We start from the raw sequence: 14,101 nt of genomic DNA, 5'->3' as shown, positions 1-14,101 counted from the left end.
GACCCAACAAATTCAACATCACCTCTTTCTTATTAGGTTTATCTTTAAGAAATCAACCTGCCTGCCGTGTTCTCAGTCCCTCTGCACTCACACTTCACCCCAGATCTCCATCCTTCACCCTAAGAGGCTTATTTTTTATCCTAATGTTCCTTGATTGTTCTATATAAAGTTAATTTTGTTTTCAAAAGAGGGAAAGGATGAAGTATGAGAAATTCACACCTAGCTTTTATTTGGCAGGGGTTGGTTACTGACAGGTAAGTTTGTGCCTCTGATTGAAAAAACAAAGAATCAGAAGAGGTGTAGCCTCTTCCAAAAGAGTGAATGTGAAGGAGGGTGGGCAGAATTCCAAAAATACACAAACACGACCATACAACAGAACCTTTGAAGGAAACAAAAAGTTCTTTGACCCCAAAGAATAATACCAACCACTATACACACAACAATTTTCTCCACTATCCTATTCTTTCTCTTTTTCGATGACAGGCACCTCTGATTTTTCATTCACACGCAGAGACAATCACTGTATTCTGGAGGGAAAGAAATGTTTGTAAAGGCCAGCAGACGGCGCCTGACTGGGGTAGAAGCTGCAGTGGAGAGGAAAAAGGAGTGCCCCACTCTGCTGCAGGGCCCCTTGGTCTTCTCCTCTCCCACGTTTCCAGTGGCCTCATCCCTCTGGAGAGATGCCGAGACACAGAAAAGGAGAAGTTGCATATGAGATTATTAGCCAAGTGTTCCCCATTGGCACAATTAGGTGCCCCACCCCCTGCATACCCCCATCTGCCTCACCGCACAAACCCCCCCTAGCTCTGTCTGCCCTTCCTGCACCCTGGCTCGCCTTCATCCCTCGGGACTCATATAATTCTGCACAAAGGCAGGGCAGTGGTTGAGAACTGCACTCAGGTAAAGGGAGCAACAAGCTCCTAGAATACTGTGGGCTTGTGGTGAGATCACCAGAAACTCCTTATTCTTTCAGCGGGATCTAATCTCTGTTACTTATAACAAAGAATCCCTGGCTTGGGACATCACTCTTGTCTCCATACTAGACACTCTTAACTGGAGAGAATTCCTGGGAGGGAACTAGGAGAAGGAGAAAGGAACCAATTCCTAGAACCCACAGGGATGTGTTTTTTTTCTATTGTGCTCCCAAAGAGGGCTTGCTAGGACTTGGTCTCTCTTCAGTTAGATTATGCTATAGTTTTTCATATCTAACCAGAATTGTCCCCAGGTAGGAAGCCCCCGCCCACCCCGCATCCATGGAATAAAGGGCCATCCTGGTAGCACCAGCATCTGCTCAGGGCAGAGCAAACTCATAAGGAGTGAGGCAAACGATTCCGAGCTGAAACAAGTCTGAAAGGTGACCGGTCCTGCAAGAAAGAGGTGGAAAATGGATATAAAGAAAGTGCCCACAACTTTCGCTCTGCTTTCTAAAAGAGTGCATTTTACACTGATGGAGAAGAAAAATTGGGAGTGGGGAACGACTCACAAAACCAGATTGATGTTTTACTTTTTGGCAATTCGGGAAATCTGGAATAGACATTTATCTGAAAATTAGAGGAATCCGGCCTCACAGTGCTGGTCACTCTGGAAGAGAAAGCTGCCAACCAAGGGTTTTCTCTACACTCTAGCTATTTTCAAAGGGACAGGGCATTAGGAGAATAGTTTCCCTTAGCTCTAACTTCTCCTTCTCCAGGCAGACCTCCGGGCTTAGCCCAGCCGGCAATGAATGACTTGCCCTTCTTGGAAAGCATTAAACACTGAAGGAGGAAGTAAGACCTCCCTCTTTCCAACAGCCTTCAGACATGATCCTCAGGGAGATGGCTATGTGTAGTCAAGCCTCTCTCTGTTCCATTTAGAAAAGAACTCAGCCTAATTACCAATGAAAAGGCATATTATTTATGTGCAGAGTGGATGGAAGAGGAATGGTGTCCAGAGGTCCCCTCCATCCCTGGTAAGGGTTGGCCCGCATTAGAGGGGGTGCCTCGGTTGCCCTCCTACCGTCTCCAATTAAGGGAAGGCGTGGGGGCAAAAGTAATCGGCCTCCTGTTGAGTGAGTCCCAGGACTGCTTTGCTGTCACTGCAGTCTGGGCGCACTTTGGAGGAATGTGCGGGCTGGAATCTCTCCCTCCCCCGGGCCAGAGAAGATGGGCAGGAGGTGGGGCAGCACACACAGCACAGACAAAAGGTTCTGCAGAGCCCTCTTCTCTCCGGTGCTCAGGTCCCTTAGCTAAGCGCGGCGCCCCATCCGGCCACTGAGTGACCTTCTGGCAAGTGACGCCCCCTTCCCGCGGGGCCCAGCCGCGCGACCCAGGCTGGTCCTTTAGTAGGTGCCCACATCTCTCTCCCAGCACCTCGACAAGGAACGCCCCTCCCACCCCTCACCACCAACAACCGCGACGCCTTCCCCCATCCCCTTTCTATTGTCTTCAAAGAGATAAGTGTCTCGCACCAAGCACACCCAAATGCACCTCCCTTTTGTCGAGCTCCCATTTCTCTGAGCCTTAGGAGCCCAGGAGCGAGTGCAGGGTAGAAAGGGGGGAGCGAAGGGGGTAACCCGCGAGAACTTGGCATCGCAGACCCACCGTGTCCGCCTCGCAAGGATGCCGGTGACCTGTAGATTGCAATAGGCACTGAATGATGCTTGCTGCTGCCATGGAAATGGTGGATGTGGTGCGCTCCCAAACTGGACGCCCCCCACGCCACTCCTAGGAGGCCGCTGAGGGTGAGCGGGACTATCCAAAGCAGGGCCAGGCGCCCCCCTGCGCCGCCGCCGCCGCCTCCGCCGACCCCGGGCGAGCCCAGCTCGGCGCCGCACCGGAGCATCCTCTGGTACATGGCGGGGCGCCCGCCGAGGGGCAGCCGCCGCGGGAGGCAAAGTTTGGGGCGCGGGGAGAGGAGAGGGCGCAGGGGAGCGGGCGGCGCGGGGTGGGCTGAGGGGCCGGCCGCCTCACCGTGCCAGGGCACCCATCCTCTCCCTCCTTCGGACAGTCTTCTCGGGGTCCTGGAGTCCGCCGTGCCTAGCACCCCAAACAATCCGAAACATAGCCGAGGCGAATGCAGCTGGAGAGGGGCTTGTCCGGAAAGGCAGCCCCGGGAACGGCAAGCACGGAGCGGGTGGCTGCTCCCAGATTTCCAGGGCTCCAGGTTCTCGAGAAATACTCCCAAAGAGTTTCGGGCAAGAGTGCGTGCCGGCGGGTAGGGGGCCGAGAAATTGTTTAAAGCTCCTCCCGGAGGGTCCTCACTTCTACATGACAGCCATCCACCGCGAATCCACTAGGTAAATCCATTTAGCTTTGTGTGCGGGGACTAGGGAGGCCACTTCGCCGGCCCAACCTCCTTTCAAGACAGAAGCAGACCCCATGGAATCCAGGCGCCCCTTCCCTCCATTCAGCCCCGGCTGGCTCGCCCGCTAGCGCCAGCCTCCCCCGGGCTGCGCGCGGAGCAGCGGCGCGCATCGCCTGCTCCCGAGGCAATCTCCGCGTCCGCCGCCTCCTGACACTTACGCCCGGCGAGGGGTTCAGAGGGAAGAGTGCGCCCTTCTGAAGGAAGTGGGAATCGAACGGGGGAAAGACAGCTGAGAAGAAGATGCGGACGAAGGAGTAAGGGAGAGAAACAGAAAAAGAAAAAGAAAAAAAGAAAAAAAGAAAGAAAGAAAAGAAAAACCACACACGCTGGTGAAGCAAGGGGCTCTATGCAAATCTGCAGTCTCCAAACAGCAAATCACTGAAGCTCGGATGCAATGCAGAGGACGAGCCTATGTAACGAGGGAGGCTGGTCTAGCTTCCCACGAAAATCGCCCTGCTTTGCCTCTCCCTTGCATTCTCCACGCATCAAAGGGACACGTGTAAGTCGAAACGGGAACACCTAAAAAGCAACTCTCCCTTCACCAGGTGATCCCTCCATCTGAACTACAATGGCAAATGGCACCCTTCCCCTACCCAATGGTTTAGATGTAACCAGTGTCTTTAGAGATCTTAAAAGGGATAGAATTCGGGTCTTTTTATTGGACCAAACTTGTTCTACCAGGTGTTTAAACCCAATTTGCTAAATATGGCTTGACACCTTGTACTCAAGCATCAGTTGCGATGATCTGTTAATCACATACATTATTCATAACAAGGATTCTTCTTCCCACTACCATACTATATCTCATATAAGGCAGTGGAAGTTCAGGGGACCAAAACTCACAAGGAGGGAAAAGGATGCATTAATTTGGCAGCTGCAGAAGAGGCAGAAAGTGGAAGAATGGAAAGAGACGAAGAGAAGGGTCAGGAGAGAAACAGGAAGAAAGCAGAAAAGAAAGAAATGGCATGAATAAAATTGCTTGTATTTCAGCCAATATTTTAGGAATATTTAAGAACTTCCAAGATCTCTCGGAAGCCCCGCTGTGAGGATCTTTGCTAAGGGTGGAACTCCTCCTTTCTCTCATCCTGTCTTATAAAGAAAATAGCATCAGGAAATGAAAATTCCTAAATCTAGTGCCCCCAAGGGAAAGAGGACATTTATATGCTGTTGATGAAATACAGCATCTTTAACTGAAAGCTGTGTGTCCTAGATGAAAGACCAGCAAAGCCAGCATACATTTAATTGCAGAAATCTAGCAATGCAAGTGGACTTGGCTAGGAGGACCACAGACACTGGAAGCTGGTGATTAAGACTTGGGACTATGATTTAAACATTTCCCTGGTTTCCAAAAGATGATAAAAAAACTATGACATGTCCAGTGGCCGGACATTTTTTTGGGGGGGTCTTTATTTCTATTTAAAGCCAAAAGAAAGAAACTTTCAACCATGAGACTCTGATGCCCACTATATAAATAGTGTCCAGTGGCCCCCAAATCACACCTGTATCAATCACACATCTCACATTCCTGTCAAAAGTTTATTTTATTATACTTAAAGGTAATTCTTCAGTAGTATATTGATTGAAACAGTTCAGCCTTGCTAAACACAATGCTTTTATCTATTTAAATATGCCATGTCTCTCAACCTTCCACAGCTGCTCAAAGACCAGCAGAAGCAAAATCTATCATTTTCCACTGTGAACTGTTTCTGCCCTTGTCCCCAGTCATTTCTCATTCTTTTTGTTATTTTGCAACATATGTATTTTAATTCACTAACAAGAGTCGTGATTATTCATTTTAAAAATATCAAAGAGAGCTTCAAAAAGAAAAGGAAAATCATCCACACAGTATGTTTTCAAGACCACAGGTCCATATTCTGAATTTGACATTTCATAGTGTTAGCATGGAAAGAGCACTGGATTAGGAGTTAGGAAATCTGTGCTGCATTTTGGATGCCACCATTTACTGGTTACATCACATTAGTTACCGAGTCTTTCCCTGAGGCACTGTGGCTTCCTTTATAAAATAGTCATGTTTCTATCTTTCCTAACAATCCCACAGGGTAGAAAGGATATCATGCAATATTTAATGTTGGTGTTCTTTAAAATATACCAAATGCTCCCTGCAATGATGACATTATGTCTCTTCTCTCATACAGGTCTAACATACTCAAGCTGATCACTATGTACAATACGTTCAGTTGCCTTCCATCTAAAAGATATGTAGAGCATTGCATTGTTCTCCAATACCCTCATATATTGTGTTAATCTGTCCTTCCCTCCCAAAATAAATGGCAGATTCCTGAAGGGGACAAAAGTCAAGTCTTCATTCCTACTCCCTCTAGTGTCCAGCATATGTGAAACATATCTAGTCTTTTAGTACTTACAGTCAATTCTCATTATTCACAGTAGTTGTGGCAAATAAAGCCGCTGTGAACACTGAATTAGCAAATACTGAACCATTGCTCCTATGGGAAAATATAGGGCTATGGTTCCCGCAAACCTCTGATCACATTTTTCATGACTGAATCAATCCATTACCTTGTTTCATGTATTTCTGAATGATAATGATACCTTCTTTAATACATAATGTTGATTCATTAACATTGAACTCACGACCAGCAGCACTCTAACTCATATCTGAAAGAAGGATATCTAATATGTATTTTCTCCATAAGGCACATCACATCTTTCTTGCATTTAGGAACATTAGACAGCCCTTTGGCATTATGCTTGAGGGTCATTTTAAACAGCAAAGTCACCAAAGTAAAGCACAAAATGTGGTGCTAAAAAGACCTAAAATAGTGCATTTGTTTACAGTGGGAGAGCTGAAACAAGAAGCAAGCCAATAGTCTTGTTCAACTTCAGCCAGGAACATGTATAGTGAGAACACAAATGTTTTGCCATTCTCTGCATGTTTGCTAAGGATCACCAAAGTGCCACAGGCTACAAATAAATAACAAGGATCAACTGTATTTGTTATTCTCTTGATTGCTAGGAATGGATAGGGCTGGGATTTTGGAGAGTGATTTGTATAACGAAAAGCCATAGAAATAGAGTAAGGGTAGAAGATTGAGAATAACTTTCCCAAGAACATTCAATTAGGAAGATGCTTCCCCTCCTCCCCCACTCCCTCGCCTGTCTTATATTGTCTGGGGCCTTGGGACATGAAGGCAGGGTTAGAAAAAGGATAGGCCAGAAATCTTAGTTTTACGGTAGTCTCAAGAGCTAAAGAGAAAATATTTATGGCTGCCTCAAAAGAAGAAATTGCTGTAGTCTTCCAGGCAGATGTCTAGGGCACCTCTGCAATACTTAGGGGGTTCTAGGGTGGATTCTGTGTTACAGATACAGCAATATTTGTTATAAATGATTGTAATTTTGTGGAACAAGGAGCAATTCTCTGTCTAGATAGTGTAGAAAAAGTATTGTGGGCAAAAGCATGACTAATCTGGATGAAGCAAATAAAGCTTGTGTGTACCCATTAATTTGTGTCTCTTCAGCTAGTCAGTCTTTGTGCTTGCAATTGTGTTATCTAAGGGAAACTGAGGCAGCATCTCACAAATTGTTCTCAGGTGATTAAAGAACTGGTTGGAGGAAACACGGTTTTTGGCTAACTGTAATTTATTCTTAAAAAATTCAGCACAGACAGTGTGACATAAGTGTTTCTTAACACTGTCTGTACCCCGAGAGTGTCAGTGCCTTTATCAGGAATTTATGCCCCAACATCTCAGTCAGAATTACAGAAGACAGAGGTGGTTTCTAGAAGACTTGGGCTACTATCATCTCTAATTATGATGTGGCTGTGCTCATTAGTTATAATATCTGTTGAAAATAAGTTATCACTGGTGAAATTAAGGGCTTGTAAATTTGTCCAATGAAAGTTAGGAAGAAGTTATCCTTGGTGAAATCATTAATAGGCAAGATGAATGAATTAACTAAATTTTACCTGAATATACCTCACTTCTATATAAATTGAGTATGTGACTCTAAGAGGCCTTTCACCCTTTGCTATGATGAATTGTTTCTAGCATACCACTCTGAGTGATTTAAATGAATTAATTCACATAATCATTACAAAATGATATGAGGAAGGTACTATTGTTGATCCCTAACAATCCTTAGTCACTTAATTCTGAGAGATGGTGAAGTGGGTGCTACCACTGAAATACTGTCATATTTGCTTCAGGAAAACCATTTTTTGCAAGACATTATTTTCAGGTACCTTAAAGAATGAAGAGCTGGAACTTCACCAAGCTTCTGGAATAGGCTATAAAGTTTTGTGCCTACTCGTTAGTAAATGTCTGTATCTGTAGCAGAAGTTGGTCTTGGTCTTGAATTCATTATGAGCTGTACTTGTGTGAACTTTTGGAAATGGGGTTAACACTCACTTGCCACCAACAACCATGGCTACTGAGATCTACCTAAAAGAACCTAAGGACTGTATGTGCTAAGCTGTCCTAAGCCCACTCACACCTGATGATTTATCATGAACAAGAATACAGGTAGCCTAAGTTGAACAACATTTACAAAATGAGAGATGGATTTGAAAGCTGAGAGGAAAAGACAAAAGAAATAGAAAGAGACGGAAGAGGAGAGTGAGTGGAAGAGGGAGACTCTGGAGAAATGGGAAGACAGGCTATTTCAAATTATTTCTTCATATTGCAAAAATCAACCTTTTTATCTAAAGAAACAGGATGGTTGTCCGGCAGACACTTTCATCCTTTTCATATTTTCCTTAAGCTTAATTGGAAACCCTTGAAGCTCAGCATTAAGCTTTTTAAATAGAAAAGTAGATACTGAAAACAGCAGAGGGGAAGTATATTAAAACCCACAGACAGCACTAATATTTTAAAAATTAAAAATCAGAAGAGTGTCAGTCTTGCATTTTGCATTTCTACCAGTATCAGCATAAAGAAAAGATAAGCAGACCCCACATATCCATCTACCTACTTGTCTGAGTTGGAACTGAGAGTCAGTAAAGAGGGGTAGACTCAGAAGAGGGTTTGTTCTGGAGAGTTGTAAAGATAAACCCCTGATCCTGCTACCCCTCTGGATGATTGCAGGTCCCTAAGAGTAAGATCAGAAAATGAGAGTAAGAGCACTGAGAATGAAAATAATAATGATAATAATAATGGCGGGCTAAAAGCATCTCTGGAGATTTACTACAATCTTTTTATTCAGATGATAAACATGTGTTACAGAAAAGTCAAGTTTATTTATGAAGTGTTTACTTATCTTGAAGAACACTTTCATCTCCAACCACCAACAGTCCAGTCATAGATACAGATTGGTGGATTCAGTCAACTTAGCTATTACCTAGCTCCTCCCCAATGATATAACAAATCAGAGGCAGTGCTGGGGATCAAGATGAGCCCATATGGTACTCAAGTCGCTCAAATTGAATTAAAGCCTAGATGTGCAGTTGGACTTGGAAACATGACTAGATTTATTCAAGTCAAGATTAGTTGTGTTTAGGTCTGAAATATTCTATAATCTCTATCTTGTCTTCCATCTGATTTAATACAAATTCCATTTTTGGTGTCTTGCATAAAACTTGGTGCTGAAGTACCAAGTCAGGGTCATAGAGATTTCACTATAACTGCACATTCAAGTGTTGCAGGCATCACAGGGGCACCAAGCAATCATATGCCATCTTTTAATCACTGTCAGCTTATATAGTTTGTAGAACTGTTTTAACCGATTTCTGTTGGTGACAAACACTTCCTAGGCTCACACTCTTCATAATGTAGTGTGGCAACATGAGACTGGAGTGCCTGACTATGAGTGTGAATCCAAGCTTCATTGTTTTTATTCATGTGACTTTTAGTTTAAGGGCCCCTTGTCCCAGTTTCCTCATCTGGAAAAGGACTATAACGCTATACGTAATGAAATTGGAACCACTTCTAAAATCTATTAAACACATAATAAATATAAGTTATTACTCTTTATCCATGCATACTTAGTTAGCTTATTTATTCTTTATTCAGAGGTACTTTATGCCAAAGACATAAAGATAATGAGCTGCCATGTGGTTTTTTATTTGGCCATATTCTAAAGTCTTCCCACTCAGTCTATAGTCAAGCTCAGCCACTTCTTAATGTATTACCACAGCCTCTGTTTCTCTAAATCTGTGTTGCTCAAACTTTAGTGTGCATAGGAGATACACTAGAGGGGCTAGAAGGGCTGTTAAATCACAGATTGCTTTGCTTTTGATTCCCTTAATCTTTCGAGACCCCTGATAATTTGCATTTCTAACAAGTTTCCAGGTAATACTGAAGCTGCTAGGCTGGGGGAATGCCAAGGTCCTTGTTTCAGGTTTTATTAACTAACACATGGAGAGCTTTCTCATTAAGCTCCTTACCAATGATCTCACCTCCCCTTAGTTGATCCTCTATAACTACAGCCAGATCAGCGTTCCCTAAACATAGATAATAGTGCTGTTCCCAGTTCTCTTCTTTAAAGCATTCTTTAAAAACTGCAAGATGTCTATTATATAAACCTATTTGTTCTCATCTCACACCATGTAACTATAAATTCTCTTTACTATAATTAGAAAAAATATTCTATTTTCCTTCTCATCTTTTGTATTCGAGCTATTTTATTTGTTGTCTTGCCAGTGGCTATGAGCAGGAACTCAGACACTACACTAGGGCTCAATTCTTGCTTCTACGAACTTGCTAGCTATGTGGCCTTGGGCAGGTTATTTAAACTCAGTTTTCCCATCTGTAAAAAAGGTTAATTGTAGGGTTGTTGTGAGGATTAAATGAGTTGACAAATTTAAAGCATTTAAAATACAATAGTGCCTAGAGTATATATATATATATCTAGAGTATATATATATATACACAATAGTGCCTAGAGTATATAGTATAGTGTGTATATATACACACACACACACTAGCTTACTGTCTAGAGTGTGTGTATGTAGGTTTTTGCTCTTGTTTTCTGAAATGGGTTATTTTTCCCCTTGTTTTATGGTAGGGAGAAAATAAATCAGAATTTATGATAATATTGTTTTCCATATAATACCTAATACTGGTCATCCAAATACTCACCATAACAAAACTAAACTAAACTAAACAACAACAAAAATTAAAAAGTCCCTTCCAGGTCTGGGCACATCAGGCCTCCAGTCCAACCAGCATCAGCTAGAGAAAAGATCAATGCCACGAACTGACAACCTGGTATCTGTCTGCCTGAATTCCAAGACACTGTCTGTCATATACATCTATCACTGCAGAAAGAAGCATGAGATTGTTGAGAACAACTATAACTGGAAGGACAATTCTAAGGCAAGTTAGGGTAATATTAAGACTAAAGCATAACTTCCAAATTCTCTAGTAAACACAGATACTCAAACCAGGAACCAGAAATCATGTACCATATGTTTAATTTATTGAATGTCCAAGCACTCAGAGCATAAGCCAATTCGATTTACTTTGTGAATGTATGTTGTGGAGCATATATTACCATTTGAATGCACTGAAAGGAATTTAATCATGCAATTCAAATTGAATCTCTCTTTGGGATCTATAATCTAATCCCCACCCAATTCAAGAATTCAGGAGATATATATACATATATATACACACACACATATATAAATAAATATATATACACACATATATATAAAAATACATATACACACATATATATAAATATATATACATTTATATATATATTTTTTTAGGTTACACATTTTGTCAGAGATATTTTGATGTTAATACTATAGATAAGTTGGTATGACTATTCTACTATCAAGACCTTTTTACCAGGTAAAATTAAAATTCTTTAGCATGTTATATTAAGTCCTTTAAAGTGTGCCTCCATGCCACTTATTTTACTTCCATTTCAACATTTGCCACTTTCCCCACAAACACCTCAGGTTTCAGCCACATGAACTTCTCACTCTTCCATAAAACACACTGCACGCTTTTTGTTGTTGTTTTTACTTTGACATAGCCCATGCTATTCTCTCTGTAAAACTATCTTTTCTACTTCCTTCCTCTCTTAGTATTGTATTAATTGTTCTGTCAAATGTTAATACATATTTCTCCATTGGAAAAATTTCTGAACTCTGTCATTTTTTTGCTACCTTCTCAAGTGTAGAATATTACAAATACCTAAAAATTAGTGAGGATCTGTAACAGTCTATTCACATTACTGCTGTGCAGAATAAATGATGATCAAAGCAACTGGTTAAGTCTACCACCATGTTTAGTGGTTGAAATCACCAAAGCCAACAGAGAAACGAAACAAATCCTCTTCAATGTATCCTTACATGTTTATTGGTGAGTTACTTTTATTATCTAAAATATGTAGGAAGTTTAGGCTTAATTTTAATTTGAATGCTAAGTAAGCTGGTTATAAAGAATGATGGAATTCATTGTGATATTATCCTACTCATGTTATAAACAGATGTCTTTCTTTTCCATACTTCACAAAAAAATAAAAGAAAGTACCGCCAAGCTAAGATGCTTGCTGCCAAGCTGAATTACAGAACAAACATTTATAGCTAACTTATAAATTCTTAACTATAGGGTTTTATAATGGAAATACTGCCACCATTTTCACTATAACCATTCAAATAATATTACTATAGCAAAACTTACCATCTAATGTATTTTTTTCTGGAATGGATGAGGGAAGACTAGCTATAAGAGTTGGAAAAACTTTCAATAGCTCAATTCAAACTGCACAATTATTCCAATAGTTCAAGTCTCTTAGAATATTGATTTTAAAATAAGATGTATATGCTACAAAACATTTATTCTTAAAAGATAGGAAATTGTTTGATGCCTGTATAAGAAATATAAGACTTCTGAGGCATTTTGAAAAATTATTAATCAATGTTGCTTTTTAAAAACTGTCTTATTTTTGTTTTGTAAAAGAATTACTTTGCCTCACATTTTCTCTGTTTTATTGCTGAGATGATTCCCCTGGAGAACTGTGTGTTTATCTTGACAGGTGTTGGTAGATCCACAGACCTCTGTGGAATTGTTCCTCGTTGCGTTCAAGTACAGTAGAAAACATTATGCCTGCAAAGTAATGAACTTACCTTATTGCATTCTAAATAAAATAAACCACACAGCAAGTGGAATTAATCTACTAATGTCTTCCTAATGAAGCTTTCATTAGACATATGGTGTGGTCTTCAAAATGTAACTCATGACAGGTATTAAAACAAAGCATATCTGATGATTTTTTTAAAGAATACTTGATTGCCTCTGACATTATTTTTAAATGAACTAGTTTACATTCAGATTGCTTTAGGCACCTAATCAAAGAGATACAAGAAACTATCTAGACTTAAGAATTTCTTTAAATCAAATAGAAGAAACAAATGTCTCACTACCAATGTCCTTAAATAATGTAAACTGGGCCAGGTGCTCAGGCCTGAAATCTCAGCACTTTGAAAGGCAGAGGCAGAAGGATCACTGGAGACTGCAAGTTTGAGACCAGCTTGAGCAACATAAGGAGACCCTATCTCTACAAAAAATTAAAAAATTAGGCAGGCATGGTGGTATATATCTGTGGTGCTAGTTAACACAGGAGGATCCCTTTAATTCAGTTCAAGGCAGCAGTGAGTGATGATAAGGCCATGGTGCTCCAGCCTGGGTGACAGAGAGATCCCATCTCTACATAAACAAATAAATAATACATTTATTTATTTATTTATTTATTTATTATTATTATTATTTTTGAGACTACGTTTCACTCTTGTTGCCCAGGTTGGAGTGCAATGGGGCGATCTCGGCTCACCACAACCTCCGCCTCCTAGGTTCGGACGATTCTCCTGCCTCAGCCTCCCGAGTAGCTGGGATTACAGGCATGCGCCACCACACCTGGCTAATTTTGTATTTTTAGTAGAGATAGGGTTTCTCCATGTTGGTCAGGCTGGTCTCGAACTCCCGACCTCAGGTGATCCACTCACCTCGGTCTCCTAAAGTGCTGGGATTACAGGCGTGAGCTATTGCACCCCGGCATATTTTTATTTATTTATGTGCTATTCTCATATTGAAGGGAGGGGCAAATTTCCCATTTCCTGTGCAGTGTAAAATTTCATGCATTAATAAAATTTATAAGGCAAATATTAAGAATGAAACTGTTTTCACAGTGGTTGGCTTTAAAAGTAGCAAACTGGATTCCTGGGCAAGATGGCCAAATAGGAACAGCTCCGGTCTGCAGCTCCTAGCAAGACCAATGCAGAAGGCAGGTGATTTCCACATTTTCACCTGAGGTACCTGGTTCATCTCACTGGGACTGGTTAGACAGTGGATGCAGCCCACAGAGGGCAAGCCAAAGCAGGGTGGGGCGTTGCCTAACCCAGGAAGCACAAGAGGTCGGGAAACTCCCTCTCCTAGCAAAGTGAAGCCGGTGAGGGACTGTGCCATGAGGGATGGTACTGTCTGGCCCAGACACTAGGCTTTTCCCATGGTCATCACCACCTACAGACCAGGAGAATTCCTCTGGTGCCTACACCACAAGGGTCCTGGGTTTCAAGCACAAAACTAGGTGGCTATTTGGGCAGACACCAAGCTAGCTGCAGGAGTTATTTTTTGTACAACAGTGGTGCCTGGAACGCCAGCGAGTCAGAACCGCTCACTCCCCTGGAAAGCAGTCTGAAGCCAGGAAGCCAAGTGGCCTTGCTCAGTGAATCACTCTTCTCGGGAGCCCACTGGCTTGAAATTCTTGCTGTCAGCACGGCAGCTTGAAGTCGACCTGGGATGCTCAAGCTTGGTGGGGGGAGGGACGTCCACCA

General features: G+C 42.0%; 1 protein-coding gene across 26 annotated transcripts in view; it reads right to left on the bottom strand.

Moving 5' to 3' along the window:
- The window catches only part of NRXN1 (neurexin 1), a 1,134,455-nt gene that overhangs the window by 437,018 nt on the left and 683,336 nt on the right, over window positions 1-14,101 (bottom strand). For 4 of the 26 annotated variants that reach the window (XM_050753742.1, XM_050753744.1, XM_050753745.1 and 1 more), the window contains exon 1: window positions 2,580-7,357. The exons of the other annotated variants lie outside the window; for them this stretch is intronic. In XM_050753742.1, coding sequence (XP_050609699.1) covers window positions 2,580-2,832 — 253 coding nt within the window. In that variant the 5' untranslated portion in view covers window positions 2,833-7,357. Of the gene's footprint in view, window positions 1-2,579; window positions 7,358-14,101 lie in introns of those variants that run through there. 26 annotated transcript variants of the gene reach the window in all.

This window comes from Macaca thibetana, chromosome 13 (genome assembly GCF_024542745.1).
Source record: "Macaca thibetana thibetana isolate TM-01 chromosome 13, ASM2454274v1, whole genome shotgun sequence".
NCBI lineage: Eukaryota > Metazoa > Chordata > Mammalia > Primates > Cercopithecidae > Macaca > Macaca thibetana.
The sequence above is the reverse complement of the archived record's forward strand: the minus strand, read 5'-3'. Positions and strand labels throughout refer to the sequence as shown.